The sequence below is a fragment of the Mustelus asterias genome, chromosome 31, assembly GCF_964213995.1.
Source record: "Mustelus asterias chromosome 31, sMusAst1.hap1.1, whole genome shotgun sequence".
Taxonomy (NCBI): Eukaryota; Metazoa; Chordata; class Chondrichthyes; order Carcharhiniformes; family Triakidae; genus Mustelus; species Mustelus asterias.
This window is the reverse complement of record NC_135831.1, coordinates 1596319-1616060: the sequence shown is the minus strand read 5'-3', so window position 1 is coordinate 1616060 and position 19742 is coordinate 1596319. Positions and strand designations below refer to the sequence as shown.

Below are 19742 nucleotides of genomic sequence, written 5' to 3'. Positions count from 1 at the left end.
TGGTGGGGCTTTCTTAACTATAGTGTCGGCATGGGGGGGGACCAGGACAGGTTGTGGGTGATCTGGACACCTAAAAACTTGAAGCTCTCGACCCTTTCTACTTGGAGGAAGCAGAGTTGAGATGGAGGATCAGACCTGATCTGACTGCGCAGCAGGTGAGAAGGGCTGAATGGCCTCCGTTCCTGCTCCTGGGGCCAATGGAACGCTTACCAGGTGAACTCACTGGGTGGGGTCCCGGGAGGAGTTGATGAGGAGGTGGGGAATGAGCGTTGCTGGATTGGAATGTTAGCCGGCAGGGCAGACTAACCTGATCGGAAGAGTGGGTCTGATGCAGTCAGGAAGGTGCTGGATCGCGCGGGATTCAGGTTCTCTTGAGGTTAGCGCGAAACCCAAACCAGTCCAGCAACTACTAGTCCCAGACATTCACATCAAATCATTCCGTCCACTTCAATGGCGCGACCCTCTGACAGTGCGGCACTCCCTCAGCACTGACCCTCTGACAGTGCGGCGCTCCCTCAGCACTGACCCTCTGACAGTGCGGCACTCCCTCAGCACTGACCCTCTGACAGTGCGGCACTCCCTCAGCACTGACCCTCTGACAGTGCGGCGCTCCCTCAGTACTGACCCTCTGACAGTGCGGCACTCCCTCAGCACTGACCCTCTGACAGTGCGGCACTCCCTCAGCACTGACCCTCTGACAGTGCGGCACTCCCTCAGCACTGACCCTCTGACAGTGCGGCACTCCCTCAGCACTGACCCTCTGACAGTGCGGCACTCCCTCAGCACTGACCCTCTGACAGTGCGGCACTCCCTCAGCACTGACCCTCTGACAGTGCGGCACTCCCTCAGCACTGACCCTCTGACAGTGCGGCGCTCCCTCAGCACTGACCCTCTGACAGTGCGGCACTCCCTCAGCACTGACCCTCTGACAGTGCGGCACTCCCTCAGCACTGACCCTCTGACAGTGCGGCGCTCCCTCAGTACTGACCCTCTGACAGTGCGGCGCTCCCTCAGCACTGACCCTCTGACAGTGCGGCGCTCCCTCAGTACTGACCCTCTGACAGTGCGGCACTCCCTCAGCACTGACCCTTGGCTGTGCTAAATTGCCAGTTAGTGTCCAAAGATGTGCGGGTTAGGTAGATTGGCTGTGCTAAATCGCCCCTTGGTGTCAGGGGGATTAGCAGGGTAAATATGTGGGGTTACAGGGATAGGGCCTGGGTGGGAGTGTGGTCCCTGCAGGGTCGATGGGCCGAATGGCCTCCTACTGCACTGTAGAGATTCTATGATTGTAAACCGCATGTCTGCACTAAGCCTGAGTGGGGAAAGGGCTGTCCCACTGTTGCAATCTCCTGCATTAACTGGCTGATGCTTTGCAATGGAGTTGTGGTTTTTATCTCTCTCTCTCTGCCAGCCTTGATCCTGCTGTTTTACGTGGTATTCTACACCTTCCTGACCGGTCTCTTCAGCCTGACCATGTGGGTGTTGCTACAGACCGTCAATGATTACACGCCAAAGTACCAGGACCGCATCACCAACCCAGGTAAGGGGCCTTCACGCCAGTGTGGGCGCAACTTGTCATCATAACTTCATAAGGTATAGGAACAGAATGAGGCCATTCGGCCCATCGAGTCCGCTCCGCCATTCGATCACGGCTGATACGTTCCTCATCCCCATTTTCCTGCCTTCTCCCCGTAACCCTTCAACCTCCATTCCCAATTAAAAATCTGTCTAAGTCCTCCTTAAATTTACTCACTGTCCCGGCACCCACCGGGTAGGGAATTCCACAGATTCACAACCCTTTGGGAGAAGTAGTTTCTCCTCCAACTCTGTTTTAAATTTGCTGCCCCTTATCCTCAGACTGTGACCTCTCGTCCTAGAATGTCCCACAAGAGGAAGCATCCGCTCCACGTCTACTTTATCCATAACCTTTCATCATCTTGTAGACCTCAATCTGACCTCCCCTCATTCTCCTAAATTCCAGAGAGTATCGGCCTAAACTGTTCAATCTCTCTTCATACGACAAACCCCTCGTCTCTGGAATCAGTCTAGTGAACCTCCTCTGAACTGCCTCCAATGTCACTGCATCTTTCCCCAAATACGGGGACCAAAACTGCACACAATACTCCAGGTGCAGCCTCACCAATGCCTTGTATAGTTGTAACAATACTTCCTTACCTTTATATTCTATTCCTTTAGCTATAAATGCCAACCTTCCATTTGCTTTCTTGACGATCTGCTGTACCTGCATGCTAGTTTTCTGTGACTCATGCACGAGGACACCCAGATCCCTCTGCACCGGGGCACCCCCAAGTCTCTCCCCATTTCGATAACAAGTCGCCTTCCCATTTTTCTGACCAAAATGCATGACCTCCCACTTATCCACATTGAACTCCATCCGCCACACTTTGGCCCACTCTCCTAAGGGTGGCACGGGTGGCACAGTGGGTTAGCACTGCTGCCTCACAGCGCTGGGGACCCGGGTTCGATTCCCGGCTTGGGGTCACCGTCTGTGTGGAGTCTGCACGTTCTCCCCGTGTCTGCGTGGGTTTCCTCCGGGTGCTCCGGTTTCCTCCCACAGTCTGAAAGACGTGCTGGTTAGGGTGGTTTGGGCCGTGCTAAATTCTCCCTCAGCGTTACCCGAACAGGCGCCAGGAGTGTGGGCGACGAGGGGAATTTCACAGTAACTTCATTGCAGTGTTAATGTAAGCCTTGTGACTAATAAATAAACTTTCGTGGTAGGGAAATTATTGGAGAGGATTCTTCGAGACAGGATTTATTCCCACTTGGAAGTAAGTGGACGTATTAGTGAGAGGCAACATGGTTTTGTGAAGGGGAGGTCATGTCTCACGAACTTGATCGAGTTTTTCGAGGAAGTGACGAAGATGATTGATGAGGGTAGGGCAGTGGATGTTGTCTACATGGACTTCAGTAAGGCCTTTGACAAGGTCCCTCATGGCAGACTGGGTACAGAAGGTGAAGTTGCATGGGATCAGAAGTGAGCTGGCAAGGTGGATACAAAACTGGCTCGGTCAAAGAAGACAGAGGGTAGCAGTGGGAAGGTGCGTTTCTGAAAGGAGGGTCACTGTCCATGCGAAAGACTGCACATTCTCCCCGTGTCTGCGTGGGTTTCCTCTGGGTGCTCCGGTTTCCTCCCACAGTCCAAAGATGTGCGGGTTAGGGTGCATTGGCCCGAACGGGCACCGGACTGTGGCGACTAGGGGAATTTCACAGTAACTTCATTGCAGTGTTAATGTAAGCCTTGTGACCAATAAATAAACCTCACACACTTGTCAGGTGCTTATTTTCTCATTGCAACTTACTGTCCTGCCTATTTTTGTGTATCCTCCATATTTGGCTATCGAACCTTCTATCCCTGGATCCAAGTCATTCATATAGATTGTAAATAGCTGGGGTACAGCTCGGCACAGAGCGCTGCCTGAAGCAAGACAGCAGGCCCTGGGGTTCACCAGCTGCGCGGTGGGGGTCTTCTCTGGCAGCCGGGGTCCCCAAACTGGGGGCGGGACAAGTCCATGTCCGGGTAACCCATTCCCCCCCCGAGGCCCCGTAACTTAACCCTTGTAACCCCAGTGTCATTCTGGTGAGTCTGAGCTCTGACTCCTGCTCCACCTCCCCCACGCCCCCCCCCTTAAGGCCAGTGTTGCCTTCCTGAGATTCGGGGCCCCTGAACCGAACCCCGTTACTCCGAATGGGGTCTGACTGAGGCTCTGGGCAACTTTGGATCGCCGAGAAAGAAAAAGATTCAGAAGCAAGTGAATGGAGTGACGTCACAGATCAGACACCACTCATTGATGGGATAGGCTCAAGGGGCTGAATGGTCACCTCCTGTTCCTACATTGGATTAAGGGCTGAATGGCCACCTCCTGTTCCTACATTGGATTAAGGGCTGAATGGCCACCTCCTGTCCCTCCATTGGATCAGGGGCCGAATGGCCACCTCCTGTCCCTCCATTGGATCAGGGGCCGAATGGCCACCTCTGTCCCTCCATTGGATCAGGGGCCGAATGGCCACCTCTGTCCCTCCATTGGATCAGGGGCCGAATGGCCACCTCCTGTTCCTACATTGGATCAGGGGCCGAATGGCCACCTCTGTCCCTCCATTGGATCAGGGGCCGAATGGCCACCTCTGTCCCTCCATTGGATCAGGGGCCGAATGGCCACCTCCTGTTCCTACATTGGATCAGGGGCCGAATGGCCACCTCTGTCCCTACTACATTCGATTTCCCAAGTACTCCCACTCTGATTTTGCTTTACCTACGTTCATGTGAAGTGGACGTCACTGGGCTGGGCCTCGCATGTGTTGCCCACCCCTAATTGCCCCTTGAACTGAGTGTCTCGCTCGGCCACTTCAGAGGGGCAGTTGAGAGTCAACCACATTGGCTGTGAGTCTGGAGTCACATGTTGGCCAAACCGGGGTGGGGCACAGTAACAAGTCTCACAACAACCAGGTTAAAGTCCAACAGGTTTATCTGGAATCACGAGCTTTCGGAGCGCTGCTCCTTCATCGGATGATGAAGTCATAGAGGTTTACAGCATGGAAACAGGCCCTTCAGCCCAACTTGTCCATGCCACCCTTTTTTCTTTAACCACTAAGCGAGTCCCAATTGCCCACGTTTGGCCCATATCCCTCTGTACCCATTGTACCCATGGAACTGTCCATAAATAAAAGTGTCCAAAGATGTGCGGGTTAGGGGGATTGGCCATGCTAAATTGCCCCTTAGTGTCCAAAGATGTGTAGGTTAGGTGGATTGACCATGCTAAATTGCCCCTTAGTGTCCAAAGATGTGCAGGTTAGGGGGATTGGCCATGCTAAATTGCCCCTTAGTGTCCAAAGATGTGTAGGTTAGGTGGATTGACCATGCTAAATTGCCCCTTAGTGTCCAAAGATGTGTAGGTTAGGGGGATTGGCCATGCTAAATTGCCCCTTAGTGTCCAAAGATGTGTAGGTTAGGTGGATTGACCATGCTAAATTGCCCCTTAGTGTCCAAAGATGTGCAGGTTAGGTGGATTGACCATGCTAAATTGCCCCTTAGTGTCCAAAGATGTGCAGGTTAGGGGGATTGGCCATGCTAAATTGCCCCTTAGTGTCCAAAGATGTGCAGGTTAGGGGGATTGGCCATGATAAATGTTTGGGGTTATGGGAATAGGGCAGGGGAGAGGGCCTCGGTAAGACACTCTGCCAGAGAATTGGTCTGGACTGGATGGGCCGAATGGTCTGCAGGGATTCGATGTTTCTGCATTATTCTGTTGATCAAAAAGTGACATTAACAGTATGGGGTAGTTGGGCTGAATGGCCTGTTTCTGTGCTGGAGATGCCATATAAGACGTCCAGCAGCAAGGGCACTAACGGAGGATTTGAATACTGTCTGGGGGGTAAGTCACGGACTGGGTCTCTTTTTGTAGGCTTGATGATTCGCCCAAGGACAGAGGGTCTTTTCGTGGGGTTCAACGTGACACAGCAGAACACCTGGCAGTCCTACGTCAAGGCCCTCAACGACTACCTAGACTGTGAGTAAGCATCGCCGAGGGAACTCCCCCCAACCTTACCTCAGTCACCTCCCCCAGTTTCCGTTTCCCAGCGAGGCGGGCGGGCGGGCGGGCGGGGAGAACGGCGTAATGCTGAAATGTTCCTCTCCCTCCAGCCTACAACGACAGTGTCCAGGTCTCCACCAACGACCAGTGCAAACCGGGCAGGTACTACCTGCAGGAGGACAGCGGGGACGTGAGGAACACTCCCAAGAGGTCCTGTCAGTTCAACCGCACCCTGCTGGGCCAATGCTCCGGGATGGAAGACAGGTCCTATGGGTTTAACACGGGCAAACCCTGCATCCTCATCAAGATGAACAAGGTGAGTTGGCGAGGCTGCTTTGCCCGCGACGCGATTGAAATCAGGCAATCAGGAAAGGGGGCCATTTAAACCCTCGGGTCAGACAATCAGAGAATCCACACAGCGCACAAGAGGCCATTCTGCCCATCGAGTCTTCACTGACTCTCTGCAGGGTATCTTACCCAGGCCCTCTCTATTGTCCCACCAATAACCACACCCCTTTACCATCCACCTAACCTGTACATCGTGGGACAATGAGGGGCAATTTAGCACGGCCAATCCACCCAACCTGCACATGTTTGGACACTAAGGGGCAATTTAGCATGGCCAATCCCCCTAACCTGTACATCTTTGGACACTAAGGGGCAATTTAGCACGGCCAATCCACCTAACCTGCACATCATTAGACACTAAGGGACAATTTAGCATGGCCAATCCACCTAACCTGCACATCATTAGACACTAAGGGGCAATTTAGCATGGCCAATCCACCTAACCTGCACATCTTTGGACACTAAGGGGCAATTTAGCACGGCCAATCCACCTAACCTACACATCTTTCGGACTGTGGGAGGAAACCGGAGCACCCGGAGGAAACCCACGCAGACACGGGGAGAACGTGCAGACTCCACACAGACAGTGACCCAAGGCCGGGAACCGAACCCGGGTCCCTGGCACTGTGAGGCAGCAGAGCTAACCACTGTGCCACCGTGCTGCCCCCCACTGCGTCCTCTGCAGAGCAATCCAGTCATTCCGAATGCCATACCCAGTCCCCTCAGCCCAGAGCCTTCCGGTCCCCCAGACCTGCCCGTTTAACTTTTAAAATGATTCTTTTTCTTTCTTCCACTTCCACCATCCTGACGAGCACCGAGTTCCAACAAATTAGCACTGACTGAGTAAAAACATTCCTCTGTGAGAGAGTCGGTGCTGGGGGAGTCCCGCACTGTCAGAGGGTCAGTGCTGAGGGAGTGCCGCACTGTCAGAGGGTCAGTGCTGAGGGAGTGCCGCACTGTCAGAGGGTCAGTGCTGAGGGAGTGCCGCACTGTCAGAGGGTCAGTGCTGAGGGAGTGCCGCACTGTCAGAGGGTCAGTGCTGAGGGAGTGCCGCACTGTCAGAGGGTCAGTGCTGAGGGAGTGCCGCACTGTCAGAGGGTCAGTGCTGAGGGAGTGCCGCACTGTCAGAGGGTCAGTGCTGAGGGAGTGCCGCACTGTCAGAGGGTCAGTGCTGAGGGAGTGCCGCACTGTCAGAGGGTCAGTACTGAGGGAGTGCCGCACTGTCAGAGGGTCAGTGCTGAGGGAGTGCCGCACTGTCAGAGGGTCAGTACTGAGGGAGTGCCGCACTGTCAGAGGGTCAGTGCTGAGGGAGTGCCGTACTGTCAGAGGGTCAGTGCTGAGGGAGTGCCGCACTGTCAGAGGGCCGGTGCCGAGGGAGTGCCGCACTGTCAAAGGGTCAGTGCTGAGGGATTAAACCCATGTTCTATCTATCCTCTCATGGTGACCTAAATGTTCCCATGGCTGCTGCCACTCCAAATAGTTTTTGGGAGTTCCATCTGCACACTTGGCCAACATTCAACCCCCAAACCCTGGCTAAAAACAGACAAACTGTTCATTCTGCACTTGATTTGATCTGATGTATTATTGTCACATGTACTGGGATACAGTGCAAAGTATTGTTTCTTGCGTGCTGTACAGACAAAGCATACCGTTCATAGAGAAGGAAAGGAGAGAGTGCAGAGTGTAGTGTTACAGTCATAGCTAGGGTGTAGAGAAAGATCAACTTAATGCGAGGTAGGTCTATTCAAAAGTCTGACGGCAGCAGGGAAGAAGCTGTTTTTGAGTTGGTTGGGACGTGACCTCAGACTTTTGTATCTTTTTCCTGACGGAAGAAGGTGGAAGAGAGAATGTCCGGGGTGTGTGGGGGTCCTTAATTATGCTGGCTGTTTTTCCCCGAGGCAGTGGGAAGTGTAGACAGAGTCAATGGATGGGAGGCTGGTTTGCGTGATGGATTGGGCTACATTCACGACCTTTTGTAGTTCCTTGCGGTCTTGGGCAGAGCAGGAGCCCCAGACCAAGCTGTGACACAACCAGAAAGAATGCTTTCTATGGTGCATCTGTGAAAGTTGGTGAGAGTCGTAGCTGACATGCGAAATTTCCTTAGTCTTCAGAGGAAGTAGAGGCGTTGGTGGGGCTTTCATAACTATAGTGTCGGCTTGGTGGGGACCAGGACAGGTTGTGGGTGATCTGGATGTGGTGAACCATAGATGGTTACCACTATGGGTACTTGTACATATGTTACTCTTGTTACTGTTGGGGTTAGGGTTGGGGTGTTCCACCTGTTATTATTGTTTATGTGGTACACTCCGTTCGGCTCCGCCTTCTTACAGGAGTATAAAGGTCACTGCTACTTCCTAGTAGCCCTTAGTCTGGGATAATATTGTTAAGTAGTGTGCTCCAATCTTGTTGTGAATAAAAGCCTTTATTCCCGGGTACGTCCTAGCCTCCCGTGTGAACCAATCGCGCATCACTGTGATGCGCGATATTACTCACGAGGCTAGAGGTACTCGGGGAAATAAAGGCTTTTATTGACTACAACAATAGAGCTACCATATATAATACACGATCCCAGACTAAAGGGTCCCAGACAGAGCAGTGACCTTTATACCTCTCCCAGGAGGCGGAGCACGACTGGGATGTACCATAAGAACTATATTACAGGTAGAACAGCCCAACCCTAACCCCAACAGTAACATGTAGAACAGCCCAACCCTAACCCCAACAGTAACGTGTAGAACAGCCCAACCCTAACCCCAACAGTAACATGTAGAACAGCCCAACCCTAACCCCAACAGTAACGTGTAGAACAGCCCAACCCTAACCCCAACAGTAACATGTAGAACAGCCCAACCCTAACCCCAACAGTAACATGTAGAACAGCCCAACCCTAACCCCAACAGTAACATGTAGAACAGCCCAACCCTAACCCCAACAGTAACATGTAGAACAGCCCAACCCTAACCCCAACAGTAACATGTAGAACAGCCCAACCCTAACCCCAACAGTAACATGTAGAACAGCCCAACCCTAACCCCAACAGTAACATGTAGAACAGCCCAACCCTAACCCCAACAGTAACGTGTAGAACAGCCCAACCCTAACCCCAACAGTAACATGTAGAACAGCCCAACCCTAACCCCAACAGTAACATGTAGAACAGCCCAACCCTTACCCCAACAGTAACATGTAGAACAGCCCAACCCTAACCCCAACAGTAACATGTAGAACAGCCCAACCCTAACCCCAACAGTAACATGTAGAACAGCCCAACCCTAACCCCAACAGTAACATGTAGAACAGCCCAACCCTAACCCCAACAGTAACATGTAGAACAGCCCAACCCTAACCCCAACAGTAACATGTAGAACAGCCCAACCCTAACCCCAACAGTAACATATATACAGACTCATAGTACTGGCCAGACCCTGGCTCAGCACTACCTGGTGGGAACCAACGATGGTTCACCACACACTGGACACCTAAAAACTTGAAGCTCTTCTCTTTCAGATTATTGGCTTCCTACCGAGTGAGGAAGGGAAGACTCCGTACGTGTCTTGCGAAGGAAAGGTGAGTGCTCCGGGGAATCCTTTGTTGCCGGTTACATTGACCCTTGCTCCCCGCTGGGAGTGCGTCTTCAATGTTCTTTAACCATCTGTGTTTCATTTCATGCCATTCTGTGCCGCCTTGCTCTGGACGCCATCCCACACCTACCTCCCCTACTTTCCCTGTCCACAGACAAGAAAAGACCAGGACGAGCAGGTAAGCTGGTTAAAGATTTACCGGGCTAGTTTAGACAGTAGACAGCTGGCTTGCTTGGGCAAGGAGGGTCTACAAACCATATCCTCTCCCCGCCCGGTGCGACTGACGCTGACGCAGTTGACGCTTGAACAGTGGACAATGGTGGGGAGGGTAGTCTGCATTGTGCCGCTTAGTGAGATGCAGTTCTGGCTTCTAGATTATTCTGTAGATCTTAGTCAAGTGCTGCCCACTTTTCTGAAATCATGACCCTTCTCACTTTAGCCCCACTGCAGTTGTGTTCTCTCCACTGCTTCTCAGTGGAGCCACTGTGAGGGGTTCAGAGGGTCAGTGAGTGCCGCACTGTCAGAGGGTCAGTGCTGAGGGAGCGCCGCACTGTCAGAGGGTCAGTGCTGAGGGAGTGCCGCACTGTCAGAGGGTCAGTGCTGAGGGAGTGCCGCACTGTCAGAGGGTCAGTGCTGAGGGAGTGCCGCACTGTCAGAGGGTCAGTGCTGAGGGAGTGCCGCACTGTCAGAGGGTCAGTGCTGAGGGAGTGCCACACTGTCAGAGGGTCAGTGCTGAGGGCGTGCCGCACTGTCAGAGGGTCAGTGAGTGCCACACTGTCAGAGGGTCAGTACTGAGGGAGTGCCGCACTGTCAGAGGGTCAGTGCTGAGGGAGTGCCGCACTGTCAGAGGGTCAGTGCTGAGGGAGTGCCGCACTGTCAGAGGGTCAGTCCTGAGGGAGTGCCGCACTGTCAGAGGGTCAGGGCTGAGGGAGTGCCGCACTGTCAGAGGGTCAGTGCTGAGGGAGTGCCGCACTGTCAGAGGGTCAGTGCTGAGGGAGTGCCGCACTGTCAGAGGGTCAGTGCTGAGGGAGTGCCGCACTGTCAGAGGGTCAGTACTGAGGGAGTGCTGCAGTGTCAGAGGGTCAGTACTGAGGGAGTGCCGCACTGTCAGAGGGTCAGTGCTGAGGGAGTGCTGCACTGTCAGAGGGTCAGTGCTGAGGGAGTGCCGCACTGTCAGAGGGTCAGCGCTGAGGGAGTGCCACACTGTCAGAGGGTCAGTGCTGAGGGAGTGCCACACTGTCAGCGGGTCAGTGCTGAGGGAGCGCCACACTGTCAGAGGGTCAGTACTGAGGGAGTGCCGCACTGTCAGAGGGTCAGTGCTGAGGGAGTGCCGCACTGTCAGAGGGTCAGTACTGAGGGAGTGCCGCACTGTCAGAGGGTCAGTGCTGAGGGAGTGCCGCACTGTCAGAGGGTCAGTGCTGAGGGAGTGCCGCACTGTCAGAGGGTCAGTGCTGAGGGAGTGCCGCACTGTCAGAGGGTCAGTGCTGAGGGAGCGCCGCACTGTCAGAGGGTCAGTGCTGAGGGAGTGCCGCACTGTCAGAGGGTCAGTGCTGAGGGAGTGCCGCACTGTCAGAGGGTCAGTGCTGAGGGAGTGCCGCACTGTCAGAGGGTCAGTGCTGAGGGAGTGCCGCACTGTCAGAGGGTCAGGGCTGAGGGAGTGCCGCACTGTCAGAGGATCGGTGCTGACCCAGTGAACTCACTTGTTGTAGGGAATGCAAAGGGACAGTATTCCAGGGCTGTCACAGGGAATGTGGAGCAGCCAGAGACGGCTGTGATTTCTCCCAGGGATCTTCAGTAACTCTGAGCTTGTCAGGAAACACAAGCTGTATCTTCCACAGCACCGTCAGGATTGGCTAAACTTCCCGAGGGACCGGTTTTGGTCTCAGATATACGCCAGGAGCTATTCGGGCAGGTGGCCAATAAGCTCAGGCAAAGAGTTATAGGTGGCACAGTGGGTTAGCGCTGCTGCCTCACAGCGCCAGGGACCCGGGTTCGATTCCCCGCACGGTGGCACAGTGGGTTAGCGCTACTGTCTCACAGCACCAGGGACCCGGGTTCAATCCCAGCAGCACGGTGGCATAGTGGGTTAGCGCTGCTGCCTCACAGCGCCAGGGACCCGGGTTCAATCCCAGCGACACAGTGGGTTAGCGCTGCTGCCTCACAGCACCAGGGACCCGGGTTCAATCCCAGCGGCACGGTGGCATAGTGGGTTAGCGCTGCTGCCTCACAGCGCCAGGGACCCGGGTTCGATTCCCCGCACGGTGGCACAGTGGGTTAGCGCTGCTGCCTCACAGCGCCAGGGACCCGGGTTCGATTCCCCGCACGGTGGCACAGTGGGTTAGCGCTGCTGCCTCACAGCGCCAGGGACCCGGGTTCGATTCCCCGCACGGTGGCACAGTGGGTTAGCGCTGCTGCCTCACAGCGCCAGGGACCCGGGTTCAATCCCAGCGGCACAGTGGGCACAGTGGGTTAGCACTGCAGCCTCACAGCGCCAGGGACCCGGGTTCAATCCCAGCCTCGGGTCGCAGTCTGTGCGGAGTCTGCACGTTCTCCCCGTATCTGCGTGGGTTTCCTCCGGGTGCTCCGGTTTCCTCCCACAGTCTGAAAGACGTGCTGGTTACGTGGATTGGCCATGGGAAATGTGTGGGGTTACAGGGATAGGGCAGAGGAGAGGGTCTGGATAAGATGCTCTGTCAGAGAGTTACTACAGACTCGATGGGCTGAATGGACTCTCCTCACATTGATCATTTAATCGAATAGCTGGGGGAGGGGGGGATTCTTCCTTCAAACAAAAATTAAAAACAGATATCTACACTGCCACTGCTCCCCAGTTCTCTCCGTCTCTCCCTCTCTCTCTCTCTGTCTCTCCCTCTGTCTCTCTCTCTCTCTCTCTCGCTCCCTGTCTCTCTCACTCTCTCTCTCCCTCTGTCTCTCTCTCTCTCTGTCTCTCTCTCCCCCCTTCCCTGTCTCTCTTTCTCTTTCTCTCCATCTCTCTCTCTCACTCTCTCTATCCTTGTCTCTGTCTCTCTCTCTGACTCTCTCTCCCTCCCTGTAACTCTCTCTGTCTTTCTCTCTCTCTCTCTCTCTCCCTGTCTCTCTCTCTCTCTCCATCTCTCTCTCTCCATCTCTCTCTCTCTCTCCCTGTCTTGCTCTTTCTCCCAGTTTCTCTCACTCCTTTTCTCTAATTCGTCCTATAATTTCTCCGACAAATTTCCAGCTGATTTTTCGGAAGACTAAAGGGTCAGCGAGACTCGAGGCGTTGGTTCTGTTCTCTCTCCGCAGGTGTTGTTGGACCTGTTGAGATTTTCCAGCGTTTTTGCTTCTTCCCCCAAACCTCTCTGATTAACTCTCTGTGTTTCAGTCTGCAAACTCTGACTTTCCAGACTGCCGTCAAGACTGAAATGTCTTTCTCCTTCTGCTTTTGATTCTTGCTTAGGCCAAAGAAAGCAACAAGGTTCACGAACTACAATACTTCCCTCCCAACGGAACGCTGGACCTGATGTACTACCCGTATTATGGAAGGAAGGCCCACGTGAGTGAACTGCTCTTGGAATGTGGGGAGTTGACCCTTGAGATTTGTCCGGGGACGGCGGGGACTGATGGATGAGGAGAGATTGACGAGGGTTAGGATTGTTTTCACTGGAGTTCAGGCGAATGAGGGACGGAATCTCAGAGAGACTTATAAAATTCTAACAGGACTAGACAGGGTGGATGCAGGGAGGATGTTCCCGATGGTGGGGGGAGTCCAGAACCAGGGGTCACAGCCTGAGGATTCAGGGTAGACCATTTAGGACGGAGATGAGGAGACATTTCTTCACCCGGTGAGCCTGTGGAATTCATTCCCACAGGAAGTAGTTGATGCCAAAACATTGAATGTATTCAAGAGGCGGCTGGATATAGCACCGGGGGGGAATGGGGTCAAAGGTTATGGGGAGAAAGCAGGATGAGGCTATTGAGTTGGATGATCAGCCATGATGGTGATGAATGGGGGAGCAGGCTCGAAGGGCCGAATGGCCTCCTCTTGCTCCTATCCTCTATGCCTCTCTGTTTCGATGATGCATGTTTTCTGTTTTGCCACCGTACGCCTCCCTACACCATGTCCCTGCCCGCCACTCCACCCAATCACACCAGGTCTACCCACTCCATTATCTGCGTGGCATCGAGCACACGAGGTAACGGGAGTGGCAGGTGGTCAGGCGACCGACTGGCTTCCCTTCAAACCCACCCACCCCTCCTTAAATATCCGACAGAGGAAACTCTTAAACAAGCACCCCAATTTCTAATAAGGGGCGGCATCGGTGGCGCAGTGGGTTAGCACCGCTGCCTCACAGCGCCAGGGGCCCGGGTTCAGTTCCAGCCTCGGGTCACTGTCTGTGTGGAGTTTGCACGTTCTCCCCGTGTCTGTGTGGGTTTCCTCCAGGTGCTCCGGTTTCCTCCCACACTCCAAAGATGTGCAGGTTAGGGGGATTGGCCATGCTAAATTGTCCCTTAGTGTCCAAAGATGTGCAGGTTAGGGGGATTGGTCATGCTAAATTGCCCCTTAGTGTCCAAAGATGTGCAGGTTAGGGGGATTGGCCATGCTAAATTGTCCCTTAGTGTCCAAAGATGTGCAGGTTAGGGGGATTGGCCATGCTAAATTGTCCCTTAGTGTCCAAAGATGTGCAGGTTAGGGGGATTGGCCATGCTAAATTGCCCCTTAATGTCCAAAGATGTGTAGGTTAGGTGGATTGGCCATGCTAAATTGCCCCTTAATGTCCAAAGATATGTAGGTTAGGTGGATTGGCCGTGCTAAATTGCCCCTTAGTGTCCAAAGATGTGTAGGTTAGACGGATTGGCCATGCTAAATTGCCCCTTAATGTCCAAAGATGTGTAGGTTAGGTGGATTGGCCATGCTAAATTGCCCCTTAATGTCCAAAGATGTGTAGGTTAGGTGGATTGGCCATGCTAAATTGCCCCTTAATGTCCAAAGATGTGTAGGTTAGGTGGATTGGCCGTGCTAAATTGCCCCTTAGTGTCCAAAGATGTGTAGGTTAGACGGATTGGCCATGCTAAATTGCCCCTTAATGTCCAAAGATGTGTAGGTTAGGTGGATTGGCCATGCTAAATTGTCCCTTAGTGTCCAAAGATGTGCAGGTTAGGGGGATTGGTCATGCTAAATTGCCCCTTAATGTCCAAAGATGTGTAGGTTAGGTGGATTGGCCATGCTAAATTGCCCCTTAGTGTCCAAAGATGTGCGGGTTAGGTGGATTGGCCGTGCTAAATTGCCCCTTAGTGTCCAAAGATGTGCGGGTTAGGTGGATTGGCCGTGCTAAATTGCCCCTTAGTGTCCAAAGATGTGCGGGTTAGGGGGATTGGCCATGCTAAATTGCCCCTTAGTGTCCAAAGATGTGTAGGTTAGGGTGCATTGGCCATGCTAAATTGCCCCTTCGGTTTGATAGATTAGCCGTGGGAAATGTGTGGGGTTACTGTGACACGGTGAGGGAGGGGGCCTGGGGGCCATACTCTGTCAGAGAGGCAGTGGAGGCTGGATGGAGTGAATGGTCTCTTCTGCACTGTCGGGATTCTATGATTCCTTGGCCAACAGGTTCTGAGTGGGACTCAAACCCGGAGCTTCTAGGTTCAGAGGCAGGGACACACAAGGCCACCCCACCTACTCCCTTTAGGATACTTAAACATGCCAAGGCACTTTGCAGGAGGCCATTGTAAAACAGAATTTGTCTCTGTGACGTATCAGGAGGTGGGAGGGCAGAAGGACAGAGACCCGGTCAAAGATGTAGGTTCTGAGCCACAGTCGAAGGGAGAGAGAGAGCGGGAACACGGAACAGTGCAGCACAGGAACAGGCCCTTCGGCCCTCCCAGCCTGTGCTGGTCATGATGCCCTAACTAAACAATAAACCTTCTGTCCTTACTCAGTCCGTATCCCTCTATTCCCTCCCTATTCATGGACCCATCCAGATCTCTCTTAAATGTTGCTAATGTGCCCGCTTCCACCACCTCCTCTGGCAGCGCGTTCCAGGCACCCACCACTCTCTGCGTGAAAAACTTCCCCACACACATCTCCGTTAAACTTTCCCCCCCTCTCACCTTGAACCTGTGCCCCCTTCACACTTCCACCCTGGGGGAAAAGCCTCTGACTATCCACCCTGTCTATGCCTCATAGTTTTGTAAACCTCTATCAGGTCTCCCCTCAACCTCCGTCTTTCCAGTGAAAACAATCCTAGTTTAGTCAACCTCAACATGGGTACGATGGGGTATAGAGGGATATGGGCCAAATGTGGGCAATTGGGATTAGCTTAGGGGTTCTAAAAAAAAAAGGGCGGCATGGAAAAGTTGGGCCGAAGGGCCTGTTTCCATGCTGTAAACCTCTGTGACTCTCCTCATAGCCAACACCCTCGAGACCAGGCAACATCCTGGTGAACCTTCTCTGCACCCTCTCCAAAGCTTCCACGTCCTTCTGGTAGTGCGGCGACCAGAACTGCACGCAATACTCCAAATGCGGCCTAACCAAGGTTTTATATATCATCATAGAATCATAGAATCCCTATAGTGCAGAAGGAGGCCATTCATAGAACATACAACATAGAACATTACAGCGCAGTACAGGCCCTTCGGCCCTCGATGTTGCGCCGACCTGTGAAACCAATCTAAAGCCCCTCTAATCTACACTATTCCAATATCATCCATATGTTTATCCAATAACCATTTGAATGCTCTTAATGTTGACGGGTCCACCACTGCTGCAGGCAGGGCATTCCACGCCCTTACTACTCTCTGAGTAAAGAACCTACCTCTAACATCTGTCCTATATCTCTCACCCCTTAATTTAAAGCTATGTCCCCTCGTGCTAGCCAACACCATCCGAGGAAAAAGGCTCTCACTGTCCACCCTTTCTAATCCTCTGATCATCTTGTATGCCTCTATTAAGTCGCCTCTTAACCTTCTTCTCTCTAACGAAAACAACCTCAAGACCCTCAGCCTTTCCTCATACGATTTTCCCACCATACCAGGCAACATCCTGGTAAATCTCCTCTGCACCCTTTCCAACACTTCCACATCCTTCCTATAATGCGGCGACCAGAACTGTACGCAATACTCCAAATGCGGCCGCACCAGAGTTTTGTACAGTTGCAGCATGACCTCCTGGCTCCGAAACTCAATCCCTCTACCAATAAAAGCTAACACACCGTACGCCTTCTTAACAACCCTATCAACCTGGGTGCCAACTTTCAGAGATCTATGCACATGGACACCCAGATCCCTCTGTTCATCCACACTTCCAAGTATCTTACCATTAGCCCAGTACTCTGTATTCCTGTTACTCCTTCCAAAGTGAATCACCTCACACTTTTCCGCATTAAACTCCATTTGCCCCCTCTCAGCCCAGCTCTGCAGCTTATCTATGTCCCTCTGTAACCTGCCACTTCCCTCCGCACTGTCTACAACTCAACCGACTTTAGTGTCATCCGCAAATTTACTAATCCATCCTTCCACGCCCTCATCCAGGTCATTAATAAAAATGACAAACAGCAGTGGCCCCAAAACAGATCCTTGCGGTACACCACTAGTAACTGAACTCCAGGATGAATATTTCCCATCAACCACCACCCTTTGTTTTCTTCCAGCTAGCCAATTCCTGATCCAAACCACTAAATCGCCCTCAATCCCATGTGTCCGTATTTTCTGCAAAAGCTTACCATGGAGAACCTTATCAAACGCTTTGCTGAAATCCATATACACCACATCAACCGCTTTACCCTCATCCACCTCATCGAGTCTGCACCACACACAATCCCACCCAGCCCTATCCCCGTAACCCCAAACATTTACCCTGATAGTCCCCCTGACACTAGGGTCAATTTATCACGGCCAATCAACCTAACCCGCACATCTTTCGGGCTGTGGGAGGAAACCGGAGCACCCGGAGGAAACCCGCGCAGACACGGGAGAGAACGTGCAGACTCCGCACAGACAGTGACCTGAGGCCGGAATCGAACCAGGATCCCTGGGCGCTGTGAGGCAGCAGTACTAACCCACTGTGCCACCGTGCTGCCCATATAGAGACAGAGAGAGAGAGAGAGAGGGATGGAGAGGTTTAGGTAGGAACTTACATGGTTTAGGGTCCCGGCAGCTGAAGGCGCGCGAGACTGATGGAATGTTGATCAGGACATAGAACGTACAGGGTAAATGGTAGGACTCTGAAGAGTGCAGTTGAACAGAGGGATCTGGGAATACAGGTACAGAATTCCCTAAAAGTGACGTCACAGGTGGATAGGGTCGTAAAGAGTGCCTTTGGTACATTGGCCTTTATAAATCGGAGTATCGAGTATAAAAGTTGGAGTGTTATGGTAAGGTTATATAAGGCATTGGTGAGGCCGAATTTGGAGTATTGTGTACAGTTTTGGTCACCTAGTTACAGGAAGAATGTAAATAAGGTTGAAAGAGTGCAGAGAAGGTTCACAAGGATGTTGCCGGGACTTGAGAAGCTGAGTTACAGAGAGAGATTGAATAGGTTGGGACTTTATCCCCTGGAGCGTAGAAGATTGAGGGGAGATTTGATAGAGGTGTATAAGATTTTGATGGGTATAGATAGAGTGAATGCAAGCAGGCTTTTTCCGCTGAGGCTAGGGGAGAAAAAAACCAGAGGGCATGGGTTAAGGGTGAAAGGAGAAAAGTTTAAAGGGAATATTAGGGGGGGCTTCTTCACGCAGAGAGTGGTGGGAGTGAGGAATGAGCTGCCGGATAAAGTGGTAAATGCGGGGTCACTTTTAACATTTAAGAAAAACTTGGACGGGTTCATGGATGAGAGGGGTGTGGAGGGATATGGTCCAAGTGCAGGTCAGTGGAACTAGGCATAAAATGGTTCGGCACAGACAAGAAGGGCCAAAAGCTGTTTCTGAGCTGTAATTTTCTATGGTTCTATGGTTCTATGACATTGAGGACACTAACTAACTGCTGGTTCCTCCCTGTCCCGCTGTAGGTGAACTACACACAGCCCTTAGTGGCGGTCAAGTTTCTGAACATAACGTACAACACTGACGTCAGCATTGAGTGTAAGGTCTACGCGTCCAAAGTGAAGAACAATGATGAGCGGGACAAATTTGCCGGCAGGGTGGTCTTCACCCTCAACATAGGCTCCAGAGCAGTGGGACCCTCTTAAACCTTTCGCATTCGGACATGTTTCACTTGGCGGGTGGGTGGGACAGGGTGGGGTGGGATCGGGATAGGGAGTTGTGGCCTGGCTTAAAAAAACAGGAGGGAGAAGAGGAGCCCTGGACACTGATCTACAATCTTCCAGAGCACGGCTGGTTGGGATACAATCCAATTCTTTCCCCCCCCCTCTTCCCCCACCCCCGCTCCAGCTTCAGAGTGAGACACCAGCAAGAACTAAGAGAGCACCATGGTGATGATGCCCCGTGTGTGAGTGCGGGGGGAACCCCCCCCTCCTCCTCCAACCTCCATCGACTGGAAACCTGAATCAGCACAGCAACATTCCTCTCCCCCCGGTTCCCCCCCCGACCTTTGAGCCTAACCCAGAGATTTACGTAAATAAAGTTGTGTATAATCTTTAATTTCCTTTATCTATCTCCAGCCTCGCCGCGTTCCCCGGTGAATTCGTGCCTCCCGGCCTGTGGCCTATAAGTCAACAGTAAAGCTTTGGTGGGATCTTGAAGAAATGGGTTGCAGTGTTTGTGTAGAGGGGAGGGTGGGGTGCGCGGGGGGAGTGGGGGGGTTGCGACCTCTGCCCAGCCCAGCCCACACATCTCACCCCTCACCCCCCCACTCGTCCCCCTGCCCATCTCAGCCTACCCCCCCTCACCCTGCCCCGCCTCTCATCCCCTCACCCTGCCCCGCCTCTCACCCCCTCACCTCTGCCCCGCCTCTCACCCCCTCACCTCTGCCCCGCCTCTCACCCCTCACCCTGCCCCGCCTCTCGCCCCCTCACCCTGCCCCGCCTCTCACCCCGCCCCGCCTCTCACCCCCTCACCCTGCCCCGCCTCTCGCCCCCTCACCCTGCCCCGCCTCTCACCCCCTCACCCTGCCCCGCCTCTCACCCCCTCACCCTGCCCCGCCTCTCACCCCCTCACCTCTGCCCCGCCTCTCACCCCCTCACCCTGCCCCGCCTCTCGCCCCCTCACCCTGCCCCGCCTCTCACCCCCTCACCCTGCCCCGCCTCTCACCCCCTCACCCTGCCCCGCCTCTCACCCCCTCACCTCTGCCCCGCCTCTCACCCCCTCACCCTGCCCCGCCTCTCACCCCCTCACCT

The 19742-nt window shown here is 53.4% G+C and overlaps 1 protein-coding gene across 2 annotated transcripts in view; it reads left to right on the top strand.

The window, feature by feature from the left end:
* LOC144481709 (sodium/potassium-transporting ATPase subunit beta-2-like) overlaps nucleotides 1-19043 on the top strand; it is a 39253-nt gene extending 20210 nt beyond the window's left edge. The window contains exons 2-8 of one of the 2 annotated variants that reach the window (XM_078200853.1): nucleotides 1412-1540; nucleotides 5421-5525; nucleotides 5660-5865; nucleotides 9405-9464; nucleotides 9633-9656; nucleotides 12915-13010; nucleotides 18456-18646. In XM_078200853.1, the coding sequence (XP_078056979.1) occupies nucleotides 1412-1540; nucleotides 5421-5525; nucleotides 5660-5865; nucleotides 9405-9464; nucleotides 9633-9656; nucleotides 12915-13010; nucleotides 18456-18635 (800 nt within the window). In that variant the 3' untranslated portion in view covers nucleotides 18636-18646. Of the gene's footprint in view, nucleotides 1-1411; nucleotides 1541-5420; nucleotides 5526-5659; nucleotides 5866-9404; nucleotides 9465-9632; nucleotides 9657-12914; nucleotides 13011-18455 lie in introns of both variants that reach the window. The other variant, XM_078200854.1, reaches the window with a different exon arrangement.
* Nucleotides 19044-19742: the final 699 nt, after the last annotated feature.